The following is a 23,853-nucleotide window of genomic DNA, read 5'->3' as shown; positions in this document are numbered from 1 at the left end:
CAATCAGGTGAGAAGATGATATAAGAAAGATGTTTGGAATAATGTGGAGGAGAATGGCAGGAGCATGTGGGTAATGGATCGACTGCTGGGGCCAGCAGAGCTGACTTGGCACCAGACAGCTGGGCTGATCCAGATGATCCAGGTGACAAATCATGCAAATCACATAACTGGCCCTATGAATCTTCAGATTCTAGATTGTAATGTTCCAGTGTCAGTGATTTACTTACTTATAACACCTGAGTTTACCTTAACTGAACAAACCTATGATCAAAAATACACTCAAGCCATGTCAGCTTGAAAAATGGATGTTAAATGATGACGATGATGATAATCCGATGTGAGGAAAGATAATCTCATTTTTAGCAAACAAGGGTGACAACCCCATGCATGTTATAGTCTTGTTAAGTTATAGGTAATTTTGGTTTTATAAAATCTCCTCAGGAAATAAGCAATATATAGAGAGGAAAGTGAATCTGATCTTTTGCTGATAGGTGTGTTAACTCTATGTATATTTCAGTTTATTAAACCTCTTTAGGAAATAGGAAATGTAGTGAACAGAAAGATAGCCTGATCTTTAGCAAAGGGGGAACAACTTTGGATATATTTCAGCGAGATTGTGTTAATAGACATCATCAGCAAATCATAGTTTGCTTATAAAGGGAGACATTTATGCATATACAAGGATTGTACAAACACTAGTGTGACAAAACAAGGTAAAGCCCATGGTTACACCTTTTTTAACAAAAAAAAAAAAAAGGAAAAAAAAGAAAAAATATGTATTGATGTCACCCAAAAATTGTGTTTGGTCATAGTTCAGCAAATATATATATATCTGTAGCATGAAATATTTCACAAGTGAATAAAGGTGATAATCAAAAACCAGCTTGAAATTTGAAACGATAGTGTGAATTGTGGATTATTTATTGAGTGTTTTATTGGGCAATTCATGACAAAAGAATAACTAGATTCATAACGTGCTAGGACAGGGTTTGTGAAAGACATTACATGTATAATTGTATAGAGCTGAACAAATTTTCACAACATTTAAATAAACATATTTCAAGAGTAAATACGTTACATGCCTTCTTTACAAAAAAAATTTCAAACAAAAAGTAGGCCTTAGAAGGCCTATGATAACAGAACCTATAAAAGCTTCCTACAGAATTTGCTTGAATGCTGAATTATTTCTCTCTCTCCACAAAACAATAGTCCAATAACCTCAGGTCAAAATATTCCCTATCTATATTAACAAACATATCAGCTGAAGCAAATTAATAACCATTACTTATTGAATGGTAGGACACTGGGTGTTTTTAGTGTTTTTTTTTTTTACTTTGTTCTGAAATTCACATGTTCATTTGTAATTATTCCATACTTACAAAGACACACCTTATAATTAACCAGAGCTTTATTTTAATGAATGGAAGTTAAGTTTAGACTATTCCGGCAAACACAGAGGAAAACAATTCTGTATTGGTTTACAAGGAAAAGGAAATGGTTCTCAAGGTTTTTAAGTACAAAAGAAACTGTGAGAAATAAGGCCAAAAGAAATATTTATTCAAATATTAACACCATTCTCACTTGTGATTAGTGTTCACTTTACATCTACATATATATACATCTATATATATATATACATCTATATATATATATATCGCCTGACTGGCCTTGTAGGGTTTTCGAGCGAGATCGTTGCCAGTGCCCCTGGACTGGCTCTTGTGCGGGTGGCACATAAATGACACCATTTCGAGCGTGGCCGTTTTCATGCGGGTGACACGTAAAAGCACCCACTACACTCTCTGAGTGGTTGGCGTTAGGAAGGGCATCCAGCTGTAGAAACTCTGCCAAATTAGATTGGAGCCTGGTGTTGCCATCCGGTTTCACCAGTCCTCAGTCAAATCGTCCAACCCATGCTAGCATGGAAAGCGGACGTTAAACGATGATGATGATGATGATGATGATTTATTCCAAATCTATTGAATTTACAGAGACAAAACGCTTATTACATGTATCTTTAATACATTTTGATTTTTTTTTCTAAGTGCAGTATCTAGGACATTTTACAGGGCTTCCAAGTCGTACGAGAAGAGAAAGGAGAGGCCCTTACTCTCAGACAAAGTGGTGACCTTGCTTGAACACTCACCACTAAAAGCACTCAAGGACCAGGTAATTGTGTTAAACAGAGTGACAGTTTAACACCCTTTCATTAAAATATTGCAGGAATTGTACTCCTACTTGCAACTAGTAATCATATTAAACCTAAACTGAGTTCCAATCCATGGAGTTTACAGGAAAAAAATTATTATTATTGAAAGTGAGTGGGCAAAATGTTAGAGTGTCAGATAAGTACTTTGTAGCATTCCCTCTGGCTCTTTACGATCTTAGATCAAATTCTAGTGAGGTCAACTTTGCCTTTCATCCTTTCGGGAATCAATAAAATAAGTACCAGTAGAACACTGGGTTTGATGTAATTGACTTACTACCTCCTCTGAAAACTGCTGGATTTGTGTCAAAGTTTGAAATAATAATAATAATAAATTAAATACCAATGAAACATAGGGGTTGATGTAATCAATTAGTCCCCTCCACCAAAATTTTAGGTCTTGTGCCTATAGTAGAATGGATTATTATTATTATTATTATATGTTTGGCTTTTGCTTTGTATTTGTACAAGTTGGCTCTAAGTCTCACTCAGAGACCTCGATAGACAGCAAGTTAGAAGTTCAAGTTGGTGTTATGGCTAGGGTGCCATATTTTTGGTTTTGCACAGAGTAGTGTTCTAGAAAATGTCTACCAAAACATAAGTAAATTAGAAGTTTGTTTTAGAAGTAATTTGATTAAAGGATGATAGTCTGATGTTAAGACGACAGTAAAAGGGGTTTGCTATTATGTACATTGAATAAGGATTTTGACACTGTTTACAGATTAAAATGTTTTGGGAATTACATGGACAAAATTTTATGTAGGATATGAACAGTTCCCGTGAACACTAGTTTTTTCATTTCTTTGATTTTTGGATTTCCTGATATCTGAGATAGATAGCAATCAGCCCCTTTTGCTATTATTATTATTAGTAGTAGTATTCAACTTGATTCAGTTTTGGCCTTATTACTGGTAGAATTTATGTGGATAGTGGGTTACTACTAGTAACCTTAGATATCCACAAGCTTTCGATAATCTTTCAAGTGCTCAAAACTCTTCCAATAATCTTTCCTGTTTCTAAAAGGTAAACTTTCTGTAGAAACTCTACAGGACATTCCATTCCAGTCTCCTTTAACCATTCATTCGTCTACATCATTGACTTGTGTCTCGGAGGGGAACTATTTAGATTTTACCTTTATACTGATAATTGAAAATAATTCTTTGTAAAATTTTTTTCATGAGTAAAGGTGTTTAACAAAATCAAAAATTATTTATGATTCAACCCAATATCCTATTGCACCAATTATTACAGACACAACCTTTACAGTTTTTATTATTATTATTATTATTGAAGGCATCACATACTATTCAATATTGTGATGTTGCAGTCTGAAGATATTGTGTATACTAGGGATTCGTACTACCTGTCAAGTCAAAACAAGGACTTCAGACATACAGTACTTTGTGCAGTATGCATGCAATTCCAAGTAAAGCCATTTTATGTAGTTGTTATTATTAATTATTATTATTATTAATATATGTTTGACTTTTGCTTTGTATTTGTACAAGATGTCTCCAAGTCTCACCCAGGGACCTCAAAAGACAACAAGTTAGAAGTTCATGTTGGTGTTATGCCTAGGGTGTCATATATTTGGTTTTGGACATATTTGGTTTTGCACATTCAAGAGAATGTTTAAGAAAACATGAAAATTATGAGTTTGTTTTAAAATTTGAGATTACATAGACAGTATTTTACATAGAATATGGGCAGTTCCCATGAGCACTATCTTTTGAATTACTGCCATTATTATTATTATTATTATTATTATTATTATTATTATTATCATTATTATTAATAATGATAATAATAATAATAATAATAATAATAATAATAATAATAATAAGGCAGTGAGCTGTCAGAATCATTAGCACACTGGACGAAATGCTTAATGGTATTTCGCTTGTTGCTCCGTTCTGAGTTCAAACTCCACTGAGGTTGACTTTACCTTTCATCCTTTTGGGGTCAATAAATTAAGTACCAGTTGAACACTGAGGGTCGATGTAATCGTCTCATCTCCTCTCCTAAAATTGCTGCCCTTGTGGAAGAATTTCAGACTATTATTATTAATATTAATATTATTATTACTATCATTACATACATTATTAATAATAATTATTATGTGGGGATGCATGGCCTAGTAGTTAGGGTGCTACACTCACCATCATGAGATTGTGGTTTCAATTCCTAAACCAGGTGGTGAGTTGTGTTCTTGAGCAAAACACTTCCTCTTGCATTGGTCTGCAATCACTTTGACATCTGACATTTGATACACCGTGCACCTGTTCAGGTAACATTGATTTGGAGGGAATGTATGTCACATACATTTGATCACTATAAACAGATCATTAGTGCAACACTCATATGTTATCTTTGATGGGAGAGTCCATCATTATTATTATTATTATTATTAAGGCAAGCTGGCAGAATTATTAGCAAACCAGGCAAAATGCTTGGTAACATTACATTCTGAGTTCAAGTTCTACCATGGTCAACTTTGCTTTTCTTCCTTTTGGGGTTGATAAAATAAACACCAGTTGAGCACTGGGGTCAATATAATCAACTTGCCCCCTCTCCCAAAATTGCTGGCCTTGTGCTACAATTTGAAACCATTAATGTTATTATTATTATTTGAAGGCAGCAAGCTGCCAGAATCGTTAGCATGCTGGACGAAACGCTTAGCAGTATTTCACCCGTTGGTACATTCTGAGTTCAAATTCTGCTGAAGTCAACTTTGCTTTTCATCCTTTCGGGGTCAATAAATTAAGTACCAGTTGCATACTGAGGTCAATGTAATTGACTAGTCCCCTCCCCATAAATTTGAGGACTTGTGCCTCCAGCTGGAAGGATTATTATTATTATTATTATTATTATTATTATTAACTTAATAAGAGGAGAAAAGACAATGTCTTTTGAAGGTCTTCAAGATTAATAAGAGGAAGAAGGGAGAATTTTCTTCTCAGAATGGAAATTTGACCTAAATACTTGCAACAGGGTGAATTCCACCAAAGGCAACCATGTGATATTAAACCAGGCAACAAATTAAGTTTGCCCAGTGCTTTCTAAAGTAAGGGGCACACAAGCTACTTGCCTAGGGGCACCATAGATGTAAATGGGGATGAGGGTATAGAGAAGGGCCTAGAGCTTATTTATGTATGCCATGGCTGCACATCGAAAGTTTTCAGTGCATGGCTTTTTTTCTGACTGTGGGGCTATAATGCTGCCAAGATGGCTCTTCCCTACCACCCAAGGACATTAACACGGTCCTTCCAAAGGGTTTCTCATCACAGTTTCCATCTACAAAATTTTACTCCCAAGGTCCCAAGGTGCTGGTGTCACATAAAAATAACGTGTGCCAGTGCCATGCAAAAACACACCCAAGCTGGTGCCACATAATAAGTGCCCATGCTGATGCCATGTACACATATACTGATAGATAGATAGATAGATAGATAAAGAGATTGGGGTAGAGTTGTTTATTTACTTTATGCACCAGTAGTCTTGTAACAACCATAATGTGTCATCTCATTTATGATCTTTAATTGATTTTTATCAACCCCACCCAACACGATAGCGATTTTAGCCAGCTACATATTTTATCGAACTCTTATTTTCTGAACCATTAACTGGCCATAAAGGGACAAACCTTATATATATAACTAATGAAAATATGATGTAAATAATGTATATCTAAGATGAGCTGTCTGCACAACTTTCGTTCTGTCAACCAAATTCCATTGATAACTAACAATAGTTCAGCTCTAGGCTATGGGACAGACGGGGACCTCTTTGAATGGACGTTATGTGTTTTGTATTCTTTTTCTCTCTTACTTACTTCATAAAAAATTTTGTCATGAGCTCCGAATTAATTCTCAATTAGTTCTGGATCTGCTTCGGTGAAAATCGTTCAGATGAAGTGGAATGTGCCCCTGTTTATATATACACACGCGACCGCACACACATATATATTATATGTACATAAATATCTACACAGTATATATATATATATATATATATATATATATATATATATATATATATACATATTACTTATCTCTCTCTCTCTCTCTCTCTCTCTCTCTCTCTCTCTCTCTCTCTCTCTCTGTATATATATATATATATATATATATATATATACTTCCGTGTATATATATATATATACTTATATAAAGTTTGTTGTTTTATTTTGAATTAAAAAGCCGGAAACACACACACACAAACACATGTATGTAATATATAAGCATGTGTGTAAATATATGTGCATGTATGTATGTATATATAGAGAGACAGAGGCAGACAGAAAGTATGAAAAAGAGAAAGAGGGGCGTGCATCTATACATAAACGCACGAACACAAACCATTTTAGTTCTATACTCACACCCGCACATAAGTAAATTGATACATAAACGAACAACATAGAAATTTAAAGTCTGTATATAGTACTTACTTCTGACATGATTGGAGAACAAATTGAACGGTAAGTTGTCGACCCGATTGAGTTTTCTTATCTGCCCTCGTCTCCGTCAGTATTTTACGGACGATATATTATGTTTCGCTGCTGTTCGACAAGATATTGCGACATACAATGTTCATTCAAAGCTTACACGCGGTTATGATTACTACGACAGCGCGCATTTGCTTCAATCACCTGTGACGTTATTTCCCTGACTGTCACTTAAAACTCTTGGGAGTTTTTCACAGACGGGCTATTTTGAGTAGAATGTTTTGTCAATTGAAAAGCAGTCGATCCAACCAATTGACTCTTATAAATAATACTACGATAATAATACTATTTTAAGCAGTATTTGAATTACGATGTTTGTTTGTGTTTTGGCATTTCTTTTGTTTTGTGGGTGTGTGAGGGAAACAAGTTCTGACGTAGTTCATATAAACAAGTTCGTTCGCCGCCACGTCAGTGAAGCAATTACCCATTGAAAACGAGTTCAAAACTTCGTTTTTTTTTTCTCTTCTTTCTTTTGGATCAACTTTCCTGGGGGCAGTCAACATTTTCAATTTTGATCTAAAGCACCGACTGCACGTTTCTAACAGAAAGTGAATTGTGTTGCTGCTCAAATACTTTTTCCTTTTGTTATTTTTATCGTATTTTTTTGTGCGGTGGGTGTGTATAACGGGGAGATTTTTTTCTGAATTTTTTACTTTCAGAAACAAAATATATTTTCACAAATGTAACTGTATGATAAGGGGCTTGCTTCCCCACTACATGGTTCCAGGTTCAGTCCCACTACGTGGCACCTTAGGCAAACGTCTTCTACTGTTGCCTCAGGCTGACCAAAGCCTTCAGAGAAGACAGAAATTTAAAGAAACCCGTCGTATATACATATAATACGTGTGTGTGTGTGTGTGTGAACGCCTCTTGACAACAGGTGTTGGTTTGTTTACACCCCCGTAACTTAACGGTTCGACCGAAGAGATCGAGAGAATAAGTACCAGGCGTTAAAAAATAAATACTGTAGTCAGTTCATTTGACTAAAAATTCTTTAAAGTGGTGCCCCAGCATGACCGCAGTCTAATAACTAAAGCAAGTAAGAGATAAAAAAAAAAAAAACCTAACAAGGACTATATCAGCAAAGCAAATAACCTTCTCTAAATGCATTAGAAATACTATAACATATTTCAGAAACACTATTTCAGAAAATTATCTCCATTCTCTTTGAGCATATAAAAGACAAATTTACATTGGGCAAAATGAGTAAGATACAATAAGGTAAATTTGCCTCTTCATTTCTCTGGAATTACATTTGGTAAAAGACTCATACATATCATTATCCATCCTTAGACATCAATAAGATCAGAAATGCAACAAATATGTGGGTCAAATGAGAGTGGATCATGGAAAGTCAATGGCTGTGTGGTAAGTAGCTTGCTTACCAACCACATGGTTCCGGGTTCAGTCCCACTGAGTGGTACCTTGAGCAAGTGTCTTCTACTATAGCCTCGGGCCGACCAAAGCCTTGTGAGAGGATTTGGTAGATGGAAACTGGAAGAAGCCCGTCGTATGTATATATATATATGTATATGTATATATCTATCTATCTATCTATATATATATTTTAAAAATAACGTCGACCACTAACGTGGACAATTAATGCACTAGAAATAGATCACATTTTGTGTCTATTAAGACCTAAAAAGTTCTCAACAAGACTTTTTAGGTCTTAATAGACACAAAATGTGATCTATTTCTAGCGCATTAATTGTCCACGTTAGTGGTCAACGTTATTTTTAAAATGTACCTTAATCCCCTGAGATTGCAGATAATATTTCTGAATCTCTTTGATTCTTTAAATGTGCTGGCCCCCTGATAATTAATCGATATTAATTAATATATTAATATATGAATAATTACCAGATCTTATAATTATATATATATATGTATGTGTGTGTGTATTTTTGTGTGTCTGTGTTTGTCCCCCCCCCCCCCCAACATCGCTTGACAACCGATGCTAGTGTGTTTAAATCCTCGTAACTTAGCGGTTCGGCAAAAAGAGACCGATAGAATAAGTACTAGGCTTCCAAAGAATAAGTCCTGGGGTTAATTTGCTCGACTAAAGGCGGTGCTCCAGCATGGCCACAGTCAAATGACTGAAACAAGTAAAAGAGTAAAGAGTAAATAGAAAAATGCAACATAAAAAATTCTCTATAGCAGTTTCATGATCTGCTGGAGTGGATCTCTTCTTGACATATTTACCACCAAAGAGAAGAAATTACTGAAATTAGTCATTACTCTACCCTTTCTTTAGTACCCATAATAGTCAGAAGGACCACTGGTCTAGCTGTTTAGCCTAAGTCAGTCCCTACACCAAATGCAAAGTCCTAGAATCAGAAACGTTCTAGTTGTAACCATCCAGTCTTATCAAACTTAAAAGAAGGAATGGTTAGCTTCCTCCTCCTCCTCCTCATGGTTTTTAACTCTCTTTTTTTTTTTATCTTTTGTATTCTATATTTTATTTGTTTCAGTCATGGAACTGCGGTCATGCTGGGGCACCACCATGAAAAATTTTTAATCAAATGAATTAACCTCAGTGCATTCTGAGTTCAAATTAACATTTCAGATTTGATAAAATAAGCACCAATATGACCAAAGAAGCCATTCAAATGCATGGCTGGGAAGTGCTGCCACACCCGCCGTACTCTCCTGATTTGGCACCAATGGATTTCCACCTCTTTCGATCTCTTTCAAATGCTATGCACGGAGTTTCGTTCAATACTGATGCAGAAATGAGAGCTTGGTTGGATCAATTTTTCGAGTCGAAATCGGGTGATTTCTACCAATGAGGTATTGAAAATTTTTTTGAATGTTAGGAAATGAATACATTATTGATTAGTTAGTAGTTATTTTTTATTAAATCTTTTAAAAAATTTAAATTAAAAAAAACGGCAGGAACTTAGTTGCCAACCCAATACAAGTAAGTTACCATTCTGTTTTCACAGTCTCTTTGATAGACTGTGGCAGGCTCGTGTCTTGTCTTATGGAGAAAACACTGCTATGCTTTAGGTCTTTCAGCAAAATGCTTCATGGCCAGTGTTTGCTTGTTAGAGAGTATGTTCATGAATGATGTAGCTTGGTTAATGTTTGCTACACTTTCATTTAACAAAGTATGCATGTATATCATTGTTGCTTTAGTTGTTGTTGTTGTTACTGGTGTTAAACATATCAGCTGGTATACAATGATTTTGTTTGAATGAAATATTAATTTTTTTTCTTTTACAGTAATTTTCTTGGATGTTAATTAATTAATTTTCTTTTTTCATTTACTGAGATGCAGTAGATCTGTGTCAGTTAGTAAGACAAAAATAACTAACGCCAAATCATAAATGTTTAAGTGAAGTTAATAGTCTTTATGTTTTGAATGGCTATTATGCATCTTACACACTAGAATTGTTTTCACATTTATTTATTTTTTTGTTTAGTAGCTTCTTTGCTTTCTCCAGAGTAATCTCTTCCTCTTCCTCCCCCTCCTCTTTCTCTCCCTTCTTTTTATTTTTTACTTAGGAGTTACACAATAATGGAAATATTTTGTAAAAAACAAACCTTGCTGTCTAGCCTCGATGCAATGTAATCATTCCAATAATAGTCCTTATTGAAATAATATCCAGCTTGAAAATTAATTCCTTCAGTTTCACATGAAAAATATTGAGAATTCTCAGATTGAAATTTTAGAACGTCTGTATGTTGTCAGCAGTGAATTTCGTTTGTTTCTAATTTAAGCATAAGGCCATCACATTTAAGCAGAGGGTGTTAGTTGATACTAATAACAACAACAACAACCACAACAACAATAGTTATAATGGTTTCAAATTTTGGCACAAGGTCAGTAAGTTCAAGAAAGGGGGTAAGTTGATTACATCAACCCCAGTGTTCAACTGGTACTTATTTTATTGACTTTGAAAGAATGAAAGGCAAAGTTGACCTTGGAAGAATTTGAACTTAATAATAATAATAATGATAATAATAATAATAATAATAATAATAAGAAGAAGAATCCTGTCTACTTTAGGCATAAGCCTAATATTTTGGAGGGGTGTCCAATCAATTACATTAACCCCAGAAATCAACTGGTGTATATATTTATCAACCCTGAAATAGATTGAAATTTGTGGGGAGGGGATAAGTCAATCACATTGACCCCAGCACTCAACTGGTACCTAATTTATTGACCCTAAAAGGATGAAAGGCAAAGTTGACCTTGGTAGAATTTGAACTCAGAACGTAAAGACAGATGAAATGTTGCGTTGCATTTTGCCTGGCACGCTAATGATTCTGCCAGCTCACCACCTTAATAACGCCGACTGCTGCAAAAGAGAGAATATCCACTTACAGCTTCTCAGAACATTCAAAAATCACATATCCCCCACAGGTTAGGGCCTGAAATACTCCAAATGGACGCATAGCATGTTGCTTGGTCAAATTAGCCCATCATTTACTCCACAAATGCTGCACTTTCCCATATCGCCTATTTCAACATAGCTGTAATATATTATATACAAACTATGCCATTTTAATCCTGAGCAACGCCGGGTGTCTCTGCTAGTATATATATATATATATATATATATATATCATATACACACACACACCATTTAATAATGAGTTGAAGATTGAATAGCAATATCAAGGATATATATTATATTATATATATACTAGCAGAGGCACCCGGCGTTGCTCGGGAATTAAATTGTTGCTTATATACTTGAAGAAAAAAAGGTAAAATATGCTGTATAGAAATTTGAGGACATTCTGTAGATGGACTCTCAGATGAATGATGGCTGGGCGCCTCTCATGAATGGGAAAAATTGAAGATGTGCCAAAAAGCCTCATTGGTACTTGGAAACTTTTACGAAAATTAAAATGGGGATTAAATGAAAGAAATGATTTATGTGAATATCCTCACAAGAGTAATTGAAATAAATGGCGACTGTGGAACCCCCCACACGCGCGCATACATACGTGTGTCTTTGTAAATATGTTTGTATACATCTATGTATGTGTGTGTTTGTAAGAGACAGAGTGTGAGTGAGAGAGAGAGGTTTGTTGTCATGTATACGTACATGCATAAATATACACACATCTGTGGATGTATGCATATGACAACACAGCCCTTGACTCACTCACACTCTGTCTCTTACAAACACGCACGCGCACGCATACACGTGTGTCTTTGTAAATATGTTTGTATACATTTATGTATGCGTGTGTTTGTAAGAGACAGAGTGTGAGTGAGTGAAGGGGTGTGTGTGTGCGTGTGTATGTGTGTGAGACAGAGTGAGAGAGCGGTGTGTATGTAGTATTTACTCTCTCTCTCTCTCTCATACACACTCACACACAAAATAGAGAGTGAAGCTTTTTTGCCGTTGTTACGTCAATACCGGAAGTTGACATTGAGGAACCTTTTTAAAGAAGTGAATCTTAAATATAAAGCAATATTATTTATTTTTAATTACAAAAAATCAAATGAAGAGCCTAACATTTATCCGAGGTCAAATTATTCATGCATGACAAGTATGGAAGCATTTGGTGAAGTCGATTTCACGTGAAAAGCGATTACACACACATCCCTGTTTTATATATAGTATATATATATATATATATAAAAACAAATAGTAAATGAGTATATGCATATATACGTACAGGTATGTGCATACCGACATCCACCTGTATGTATAGGTGCATATCTGGGTACAGGACATTGCAAACAAAACAGAGAAAAGAAAACACACAAGCCACATAGAGAACATTCTACTTCATCAGCTACCCCCGTTTTAACACCGGCGTTTCGAAGAGCTGGGCAGGACGCATCGTTAAAATGGCTCTTCCCATGGACCACAAATTAAATCTTGCCATGGAGGAATGTAGTGGCGGACAAAAAACAAGACAGGAGAACAAACAGAAAAGGCTTTACGGCCAGACGAGAAAAATTATGTGTGTATGAACGCTTGTGAGGCGCGAACTTGAAAGTAGGGACGAAGTGGTTCACGTGTTTGCTCGGCGATAGCCAAGGAAGAAAAGAATTATTGACCGGAAGCTTGTGACCATGCCAGTGTAAGGGGAAGAGAGAGAGTGGTAGAGGGAGAAACAAAGGGAGGAAGTAGAAGAATAGGTGAGCAACGAGAGGAAAAGAGAAAGAGAGGAAGTACGAGGGGGAAAAAAGAGATACGTAGTAGTAACAGAGGAAGGACGAGAGGGGTAAAGCGAGATACGTAGTAGTAAAGAGGAAGAACGAGGGGAAGAGAGAGAGTGGTAGAGGGAGAAACAAAGGGAGGAAGTAGAAGAATAGGTGAGCAACGAAAGGAAAAGAGAAAGAGAGGAAGTACGAGGGGGAAAAAAGAGATACGTAGTAGTAACAGAGGAAGAACGAGAGGGGTAAAGTGATGTATGTATGTATATATATATTATATATACACACACCATTTAATAATGAGTTGAAGATTAGATAGCAATATCAAGGATATATATATATATATATGTATGTATATATATTATATATACACACACACACAAACTTACCATTTAATAATGAGTCAAAGATTAGGTAGCAATATCAAGGACATATTTCCAAATTCTAAGGAATCAGTTTATTTTATAGCTGTTTGGTTGTTTTGGGTTTTTATTTCTTTCTTTTTTGCACTTCTTAAGGAAAGTAATGGCTCATTCATTATTAAACTATTTAGGGATATTATTTTTTTTTTCTCTCATGTGATATTTAGTGAAGAGTAGCATGGTTTGTTACAGTTTTCTAATGGATCATTCTCTGGCTCACTGGATTTCTAAGAATGAAAGTAACAAGGGAGTATGAGTAACTCAATACGAAACAAATATTGCAAGGCACTTCATTTAAAAAGTACCATAATTTTTTTTCAAATTTCATTCAAATAATTAAAATTTTGAGCAAAGTTCTACACACTGACACTTACGTACATACATACATTTTGTGTGTGTGTGTGTGCATGTGTATTTATATATATGTATGTGTATACATTTATATATATATTGGTGATGGCAATAATGCGACCCTGAAGAGATGGAGTATCCAGCAATTTGTAATATGTTGTAATATGTTACAATATTTTACGAGACATCTTATGATGTAGTTTATTTATCCGGGATACCCTATTGAAATGTGCATAGGTTTGGCTTATTGTGGTTGTTTCTGTTATTATAATTGTTGCTGCAATAAAGTATCTTCAATGCATTGATTTTGAGCTCTATCTTTTAAGAGACATGTATATATATATATATATATATATATATATCCATGTGAGTGTGAATGTGTGTGTGTGCGTGTGAATGTGCATATTTATATTCCCTTCACCTATTTTTGATCCATTGCTGAATGAAGCCACAGCATGCTGTTGTCAGCTTACCTATAGTGTTTGTTAGCTTACCTGTCCATATTCAATACTGGGAAGAAGGAAAAATTACAAAGTACATAGGGAAAATGAAGTACCGAATTAAAAGCAGAAAAGGTATTGAAAAAAGACACAGAAACCAACTGAAGAAGAGATTCATAGAAAATGAACCAGACAGATTGGAAGAACCTACAGAATGGTTGTATGACACATTGCAGGTACCAACACTGTTACAGGTGGTTGAACCCACATATACAAGTGGAAGAAAAAGGAAGAACACAGAGTTCCTACAAACAGACGCCAAAAAGAAAAAAACATTAAGTTGGAAAAAAAAAACACTAAAAAGAGAGAAGGTATGAATAAAGTAAAATAAAATTACTTGCTCCCACCCCACCAAAAAAAGCTTACCTTTAACATTCACATTACTCTGTGATTGTTTAGTTGTTCACATTGTTTATTTTCAGAATAATATTATAGAAGTGTAAGAGGCCAGATGTGGCCAGTTTGAATATTTTGGCTAGATATGGTCAGTTTAAATGTTAAAGAGTTAATTTTCCAACAGCTAAATTATTTTCAAACCAAGGGGTAATGGATATAGAAGAAAGTGTATTTATATTCTCTCCTGTTCCTTCAATCATCACATTTACTGTCAATCCTACAAGAAAGGTATGTGACCAAGCCCAAAGAGACATCCCACCGTGTCTCACAAAGTGTCAGCATGAAAAACGACAAACCACCTGTGATAATAACTATGACAGCAACAACAATAATGAAAACAACAGCAACAACTCATTAGTTACCACAAACAATAAGGTCCATTGTTTAACAGTTTAATGCACACCTAGATTGTTTAAGTATTAGAAGACAGCACAGTACTTAATAGGAAGTACTGACATTGCTTAGCCAGGCCAGAGTTCATCATACTATCCCAGTAAGAAATACAAAAGAAATGAAAATAGCTATCACCTACAAAGTGTTGAGAACCCAACAGAAAGTGCTCGAAGGAATGTGGGAATCAATAGGGCATATAAGAAAAGGAAGATTATATAGGATGGTCACAAAACTCTACCCCAATGACAGAGACAATATGAATATCCAGACGTGCATGCCCCTCTCATGAATATGTAATTCTAAGCTCGTATTACTGGAAATATGTAAATAAGGTGATACAAGGCCACCAGAAATAATCTAATTATTTTTGAATGACTTTGGAGGTGTATGGAATGATTGCTAATATCAGAACAACACGACACAAAAACTAGTCTGACCTAAAAATAGAGTTGCAGATGTTGCTCACTCCAGAAAACTTATTAAGGATTCTGAAACTCATTCCCCTAGAGAATGGGGAATTCATAAGTGTTGTAGAAGAAAAACAAGGCCCAAAATGCACATGTATACAAGAGCAAGCCTTTTTCTTGCCCTTCTGAATTATTATCAGATGACAAAGAAAAAAAGGGGAAACCCAGAGAGTGGCAAGTGGTAAACAGAAAGGTCAAAAAAGAAAAGGCAAAAAGCCAAAGGCACCCATGAAGAAACATAAAAATTGTTGAAAATCAAAAAACACACAAAATAATCACCAACTAACAAAAGGTATCGAAACAAACAAAATGACAAAACTCAAAACAACTACAACCACCACCACAACACCAACAACCATACATAGTATATTATCCACGAGAGCAATGATGATAAAACACAAGCGCAACAGCAACAAATAGAGAGGACACAGTGTTATTGTTCTGTTTGTCATAGTGTAAAAGGAAGCCTTGAGTACTCCAGCTAAACCATTCTGTAGGTTTCCTTTCTTTGAAGCAGTTTCACAAATAGTTTTTTGCTTTCATTTTTGCTCAGTTTTTCAGTATGAGTTAAGCAACTGACAAAGAAATTAGCAATTAATCTGACCAAATTTTTAATGGTTCAGCATTGAACTGGTTTCAAACCAGTTCAATATTTAGATCTTTTGTTTAACGTACTTTCAATTTTCCCACTGAAATTTTTCTCCAATTTTAGGACTTCTCTGAACTTTCATTTATTGATGACCAGCATTGATATAATTAAATTGAGCAAGTCAAATATTCCACTGTTTTATTTCAACAAAACTCTTTTAAAATTATTTAATGTGTCAATCATTTAGTGGCTCAGTGGTTAGAGCATCAGGCCCCCAATCATGAGGTAATGAGTTTGATTCCCGGACCAAGCTATGTGTTATGTTCTTGAGCAAGACACATTATTTCACATTGCTCCAGTTCACTCAGCTGTAGAAATGAGTTGCGATATCACTGGTGCCAAGCTGTATCAGCCTTTGTCATTCCCTTGGATTACATCGGTGGTGTGGAGAGGAGAGATTGGTATGCATGAGCGACTGCTGATTTTCCACAAACAACCGTGCCTAGACTTCTGCCTTGGTGAGTAACTTTCTAAATGCAATACCATGGTCATTCATGCCTGAAGGTGATCTTTACCCTTTACCCAATGATCAACAATGGCCTTGTCGTTCAAATACTTACATCTCATACATTTATTTGTTACTTTGGCTGTTTCCATTTGATTCACTGGTGGGACTATGGTTGCTGTGAAGGTCATGCATTCCTTTTGCAATCAATTGATTCACAGTAATTAGTCCATATCTTTGGAGTGATATATGTTCTTTGAAAACCATTGCTAAATGATATAAATATATGTTTGGTGTGTGTGTGTGTGTGTGTGTGTGTGACGGTGCGCGTGTCTGTGTGTGTATGTGTGCACATGTGTGTGTGTGTGTGTATGTGTGTGCATGAAGGCATGTCGTCTAGTAGTTAGGGGATTGTTCTCAGGGTTATGTTGTACGAACAGCTTGCTTGTGTATGAATAGATATGCAGCCTAGTTACTGAGGATATACAAAACCTTGAAAGAAATGTTGCCAGTATGCTCTGCTGGATGTGCAATGTTATTGTGCATGTATAACAAAGTGCAAAAGAGCTGAGAGAAAAATTGAGTATAAGAGGCATCAGATGTAGTGTGCAAGAAAGAAGACTGCACTGGTTGGGTCATGTAATGCATATGAATGAAGACAGTTGCATCAAGAGGTGCCAATGTCTAACTGTAGAGGGAACATGTGTAAGGGGTAGACCCACGAAGACATGGGACAAAATGGTGAGAATGGCTCTACAGACATTGGGACTTGCAGAGGGGATGACAGGGTACATACATACATACATATGTATGTATGTATGTATGTATGTATGTATGTGTGTATGTATACGACAGACCTCTTTCAGTTTCTGTCTAGCAAATCTACTCACAAGGCTTTGGTTTGCTTGATGCTATAGTAGAAGACACTTGGCCATGGTATTACACCGTGAGACTGAACCCAGAACCATGTGGTTGGGAAGCAAGCTCATTACCACATAGCCACATGCACTCCTGCACCTATGGTTTGTTTTTGTTTGTTTGTTTGTTTATATGCTAAAATGTAAAAGTGTTCTGAGCGCATTTATAGTTTCTTCATCAATGTCATGAGATATTAAAAAGGATAATACAGAAAACTCTGTGACCTGTGATATAAAAAGCTATTTGCTACATTTCTTTGTGTTGGGAGTTTATGTTAGTTATTTTTGCTACCACTTCTAATAACAGTTATTGTTTAGGAAGACACTACCACCTACACCCTTCCATACACACTCACCTCTAACCCCACCTACACCCTTCCATACACACTCACCTCTAACCCCACCTACACCCTTCCATACACACTCACCTCTAACCCCACTTTGACGTCACTTATATATGCAGCCTTAAAAATTCCACGCTTCACTTATCATAGACCTCATTCATTCAGGGCTGGTCTATAGCAAGCAACAACAACAACAGCAACAACAACACAATTATTGGGTATGGCTGTGAGGTAAGACGATTGCTTCACAACCATTTTGTTCTGGGTTCAGTCCTACTACATAACACCTTCTACTATAGAAGCATGACCGACTACATAGCACCTTTTACTATGGAGCATGACTTTGAATTTTTTTAGTTGAATTAATAGAGTGATATAATACAAGAAAAACCATTCTGATACAGAATAAATAAAGAACAAACAACATTGATTTTCAAAAAAAAAAAATGTTTTTATTCAGTTTTTTCCATAATTTTTTCTTGATGAATATTTTCTTTTTGAATTAAATATAAACCTGATATGATGCAGATAAAACCTGCAAACCATTGCAAATTCAAACGTTCAGAGAAAATTATCCACCCCAAGATGGCCTGAAAGAAAGAAAAAAATTGAGAGAGAGAATGTTATTGAGAGAAGGAAAAAAAGAGAGAAAGAGAACATCAGTAGTACAGTAAATATTCCTTAACTAGTCCTTCGCATACACAATACACCACCTGGTCTGGAAATCAAAACCATGATCTTGTGATTGTGAATGCAACACCCCTGACCACTAGGCCATGTGCCTTCATTTGAATCTCCAATGGGTTACTAATTTAAAGCTAAATAGAATGGATTAATGAAAGACCAGCACCAACGGCATATGAACCCTTGATCTTTTAGTTGTTAGGTCAGAACCTTATCAACTTAACTAATTACAACTCTCAATTAAATCTATAACTAATTTAATCATTGTAAAAAGGGTAAAGGGTAAAGACACCTTTTGGTCATGAATGATGATGGGATTGCACCTAAAAAGTTCCGCTCCAAGGCACATGTCCAGGCAAGGTTGTTTATAGAAGCCTAGCAATTGCCCATGCATACCAGCCTGTGTGTTGAACACAGCGTAGAGCCCGATCTGGGAATTGAATTCACTACCTCATGATTGTGAGCCCGACACTGTAACCATTGAGCCAGGCACCAGAAGGTGGGAACTTTCCAGGTACAATCCCATAGTCATTCATGACTGAAGGGGGTCTTTAAAGGGGTAATTAAAAGTATTTCATATCTTTCAGTATAAAACGTACAGAAAAAATATGCTGTTTGCCGACCAAGATACAGAATTCTTGATTTGAATATTTCATTATGATTTTATATAAGGTAACTAAATGAATTTGTTATCGTGATCAAAGACACCAGGTTTGTATTATTTAGCAGTTATATTCACAAAATAAAGTTTGTAGCGCCATTAGAAGAGAAGTTTAATATTTCAGCCTATGTCCTTCATCAGATAAAATTGGTCTTGCTTGAAACAATGAATTCTCCTCTTCTCATAGTACGTACACACACTCACACACTTAGTTTTCATTTTAAGAACTTAAGTGAACTAAATCTCACAAATACATTTAGCTTCTACAGACTGAAGCTTGTTTTTACCTTTTACAGTGTTGAATGAAAGTAACAAATCATAAAAATAATATCAGAAATTTATATCAATTTATTAGAAAAGCTGTCTAAAATTACTCAAAAACTCTATTCAATAAAGGAAAAAAATAAATTTAAAACTAGACTTACAGAAAAGAGAAAGCTAGATGCTGTATTTGTGGCTGAGGCTTCAACTGTTGAAGAGAAATACTGAAGAGCCTTGGTGAAAGTTGTCCACATTAAAACATTAAACAGAATGACAAACCCGACACAAATTGCCCATAACACATTCGTTAAAGCCTGGAAAATACAAAAGACATTAATATTAACTCTTCAGCATTCAGATTGCTCTGTCAAATGTATTGCTTATTTATTTACATTGTTTTGAATTCAACATGTAAAAAAACATTGAATCCCCTCTGCAGAGTGGTTGGTGTTGGGAAGGGTATCCAGCCGTAAAAACCCTGCCAGAACAGACACAGTAGCTTGGGATAATCTTCTACCTGGCCAGCTCCTATCAACCATCCTACCCATGCATGAGGGTAGAGGGGACAAACAATGACAGACAGAGGGATTAAGTTGATTACATCGACCCCAGCCTATAATAGAAAGGTTTATTAGCTACTGCCAATATGCTTCAGCCATTTTTGACAAGGAAATAATAATTTTATCACCGCCGAGATTCGTTTGTTTACATAGTCAGCACTTAATTTTTACGGCTGAATGGACGTCAGTCATTGGTTGAAATTACAGAAATACGACAACTTTAACATGAAATAACTTGAGACGTACGTTTTTTTGTTAAGAAGACTAAAAGAAGAAGATGTTTTATACGACACATTCTACCAGTGTCCCAAGTTTCAAAGTGTTTCGTTAAGAAAATACTGGTGCCCCTGTTTTGAACAAGATCCCCAGTGCATAACTGGTACTTAATTTATCGACCCTGAAAGGATGAAAAGCAAAGTCGACCTCGGCAGAATTTGAACTCAGAACATAAAGACAGGCAAAATACTGCTAAGCATTTCGCTGGCGTGCTGACGTTTCTGTCAGCTCACTGCTTTTACACATTCGTACGTTGTGACAGAGAAAAACACAAGAGTATTATTATAGTAGAGTGTCATCATCATCAGTATTGTTGTTGTCATTATCATATACCTGCTTTTTATGTTGGTATAGATTGAACAAGTTGTTACAGTCTGAGTTAGTTCTTATTTGGAATGATTATCTTTATAAGAAATCGAAAAGGTGGTAGAAGAGTGAGTGATAGGCACAAATGTAATTCTTTCTCAAATAAATTTCGCTTCATATTCGAGGCTTCAATGAAGCTATAAAGTGTTACTCAGGTACTCAACTATGAGTGCACGGCATCTTATAGCAGAAACAGCAGTAAACTAATGAAGATCATTAGATAATCGCTTTATTCCTTTGACATCTCTCTTTCTTATCACTCTATACTCAGCTAACACTTCACTCTGAAACATACGCATATTGAGTTCTACATTGGGTTATTAGTCTTGCAATGCCTAAGCGAAATATGTCTGTGTGTGTGTGTGTGTGATGGTGCATGGCCTAGTGGCTAGGGTGTTACTCCCAGTATTGCAACATTGTGTTCTCAAACAAAACACTGTGTTTTGCCTAAAACAATGTGAGGATGCACATTGTGATTCAGCGATGTATAACAACATTCGATAGTTTGAAACAATAATATATATATTATTTTTGGTCGACCAAATTGTGCAACATGCCCAAACATTCTAGAAGGTTCAGAATTCCTCTTCAAAGAGGGACACAAATTCAAAGTTAAATCTAACTTTACTTGTGCCTCAGAAAATCTTATTTATGTAATAAGATGTTCGGGCTGCCACGAGAACTACATAGGGTCCACAGGATTATCGCTCAGACGTAGATGCACTCTGCACCGCCAGCAGATTGCATACCCAGAATACCGAATGATACCTTTTAGTGATCATATTGAGAAATGCGCAAAACAAATGCTACCACAATTTATAATCTTTCCTTTTTATCAATGTGCCATTAAAACACCAACACAGATTAGATTAAATAAGGAAACCTTTTTCATTCAAAAATACAAACCCAAACTTAACCATTGCTAACACATTTAAATGAGGAAATTCATCACCCCACTGAGAAAAAAGGGGAAAAAAATATAGAACAAAACCATGTTAAATTAATCAAATTCTACCACCTCCTAGATTTCGATTATCTCCCCTATACCAGAAGAAATCCCTAATTACCTCCCCCTATCTAGAACTCTTCTTTCTCAGACTGGAGCGAACACGTTACAATGAAGTAGAGAAATTTGAGAAGACAACACGAAACTGGTTATTTCTCAAAATACAATGTTTATATACCAAAAAGATTTTATAACATTTTTCTGACATAATTTAAATATATACTTTAACCATGTAACACAAGCCTTCTGTAGTTTTTTCACTCTTATCTTTTCGTGTTGCAAGACAGTGTAGGAGAGAGAATAGTGATGTTGTAGGAGAGAAATGTGTTTGCATGGATGATGGTACGCTTGCACTAAATGAGGATGCAAAGAAAGAGGTCTGGAGATGCCACTACGATAGATTGCTTAATAAAGAGAATGAATGGGAAGAAGAGAGCCTGCCGTATGTCGACCCAATAGAGGGACCAGCTATCCGAGTTGATAGTACTAGGGTAGATAAAGCAATTAAGAGTATGAAGACCGGGAAAGCCCCCGGCCCATCAGGAATCACTGCAGAGATGCTCAAAATATCTGGCAGTGTTGGCTATAGCCTAGTCACCCGTATTACGAACCAGGTGATACACGAAGAAGTCATACCCAATGACTGGTGTAGCAGCATCATAGTCAACTGCTACAAAGGTAAAGGTGACGCTTTAGATACAAATAATTACAGAGGCATCAAGCTGTTAGATCAGGTTATGAAAGTTACAGAGAGGGTCATAGCCCAACTAATTAGGGAGCGAATCAATTTAGATGAGATGCAGTTTGGGTTCGTGCCAGGTAAAAGCACTACTGATGCCTTATTTCTAGTGAGACAGCTGCAGGAGAAATACCTAGCTAAGGATAAACCTCTGTACCTGGCTTTCGTTGACATGGAGAAAGCCTTTGACAGGGTCCCCCGATCCCTTATCTGGTGGTCAATGAGGAAACTTGGGATAGAAGAATGGTTAGTGAGAGCTGTGCGAGCCATGTACAGAGATGCTGCCAGTAAGGTGAGGGTTGGAAATGAGTACAGCAATGAATTCCGGGTAGAAGTAGAGGTCCACCAAGGTTCCGTCCTCAGCCCCCTCTTATTTATCATAGTCCTCCAGGCAATCACAGAGGAGTTCAAGACAGGTTACCCCTGGGAGCTCCTCTATGCTGATGACCTTGCCCTAATTGCGGAGTCACTATCAGAACTAGAGGAGAAGTTTCAGGTGTGGAAGCAAGGTCTAGAATTGAAGGGCCTTAGAGTCAACCTAGCTAAAACCAAAATCCTAATAAGTAGGAAGGTAGATAAAACACAAACCCCTTCAGGTAGATGGCCCTGCTCAGTATGTAGAAAAGGAGTAGGTAGTAACTCTATAAGATGTACCCGGTGCAAGCTATGGACACATAAGAGGTGCAGCAACATCAAAGGCAGGTTAACTAGCAAGTTAGCTTTTGTTTGTGACAGATGTTCAGGTGCAATAAAGACTGTAAACAAACAGGAAACAACTTCTATCTCATTCCAGGGTGAAAAACTAGAGGTAGTCGATAGCTTCCGCTATCTGGGCGACCAAGTTAGTAGTGGGGGTGGGTGTGCTGAAAGTGTAGCTGCTAGAATAAGAATATCCTGGGCAAAGTTTAGAGAGCTCTTACCCCTGCTGGCGACAAAGGGACTCTCACTCAGAGTAAAAGGCAGACTGTATGACGCATGCGTACGAACAGCCATGCTACATGGCAGTGAAACATGGGCTGTAACTGCTGAGGACATACGTAAGCTCGCAAGGAATGAAGCCAGTATGCTCCGTTGGATGTGTAATGTCAATGTGAATACCCGTCAGAGTGTAAGTATCTTGAGAGAAAAGCTGAACATTAGAAGCATCAGTTGTGGTGTGCAAGAGAGACGATTGCGCTGGTATGGACATGTGGTGAGAATGGATGAGGATAGCTGCGTGAAAAAGTGCCACACCCTAACAGTTGAGGGAACCCGTGGAAGAGGTAGGCCCAGGAAGACCTGGGCTGAGGTGGTGAGGCAAGACCTTCGTACATTGGGCCTCACCGAGGCGATGACTACTGACCGAGACCTTTGGAAATGTGCTGTGCGTGAGAAGACCCGGCAAGCCAAGTAAGATCATTGCCAGTGCCCCTGGACTGGCTCTTGTGCGGGTGGCACATAAGATGCACCGTTTTGAGCGTGACCGTTGCCAGTACCACCTGACTGGCCTTCGTAGGATTTTCGAGTGAGATCATTGCCAGTGCCCCTGGACTGGCTCTTGTGCGGGTGGCACATAAAAGACACCATTTCGAGCGTGGCC

General features: G+C 36.6%; 2 protein-coding genes across 2 annotated transcripts in view; both read right to left on the bottom strand.

The window, feature by feature from the left end:
• LOC106883902 (UTP--glucose-1-phosphate uridylyltransferase) overlaps positions 1-7,512 on the bottom strand; it is a 64,834-nt gene extending 57,322 nt beyond the window's left edge. Inside the window, exon 1 of the mRNA XM_089364463.1 lies at positions 6,648-7,512. Within this exon, the coding sequence (XP_089220589.1) occupies positions 6,648-6,656 (9 nt within the window). The 5' untranslated portion in view covers positions 6,657-7,512. The remainder of the gene's footprint in view (positions 1-6,647) is intronic.
• Positions 7,513-18,151: 10,639 nt separating this feature from the next.
• The window catches only part of LOC128249667 (transmembrane protein 42-like), an 18,561-nt gene continuing 12,859 nt past the window's right edge, over positions 18,152-23,853 (bottom strand). The window contains exons 2-3 of the mRNA XM_052973870.2: positions 19,492-19,641; positions 18,152-18,311 (exon numbers count right to left, since the gene is read on the bottom strand). Of these exons, the coding sequence (XP_052829830.1) occupies positions 18,174-18,311; positions 19,492-19,641 (288 nt within the window). The 3' untranslated portion in view covers positions 18,152-18,173. The remainder of the gene's footprint in view (positions 18,312-19,491; positions 19,642-23,853) is intronic.

The sequence above is a fragment of the Octopus bimaculoides genome, chromosome 16 (genome assembly GCF_046866305.1).
Source record: "Octopus bimaculoides isolate indiv1 chromosome 16, ASM4686630v1, whole genome shotgun sequence".
Lineage (NCBI taxonomy): Eukaryota > Metazoa > Mollusca > Cephalopoda > Octopoda > Octopodidae > Octopus > Octopus bimaculoides.
Note: the sequence above shows the minus strand (reverse complement) of the source record. Positions and strands in the feature narration are given on the sequence as shown.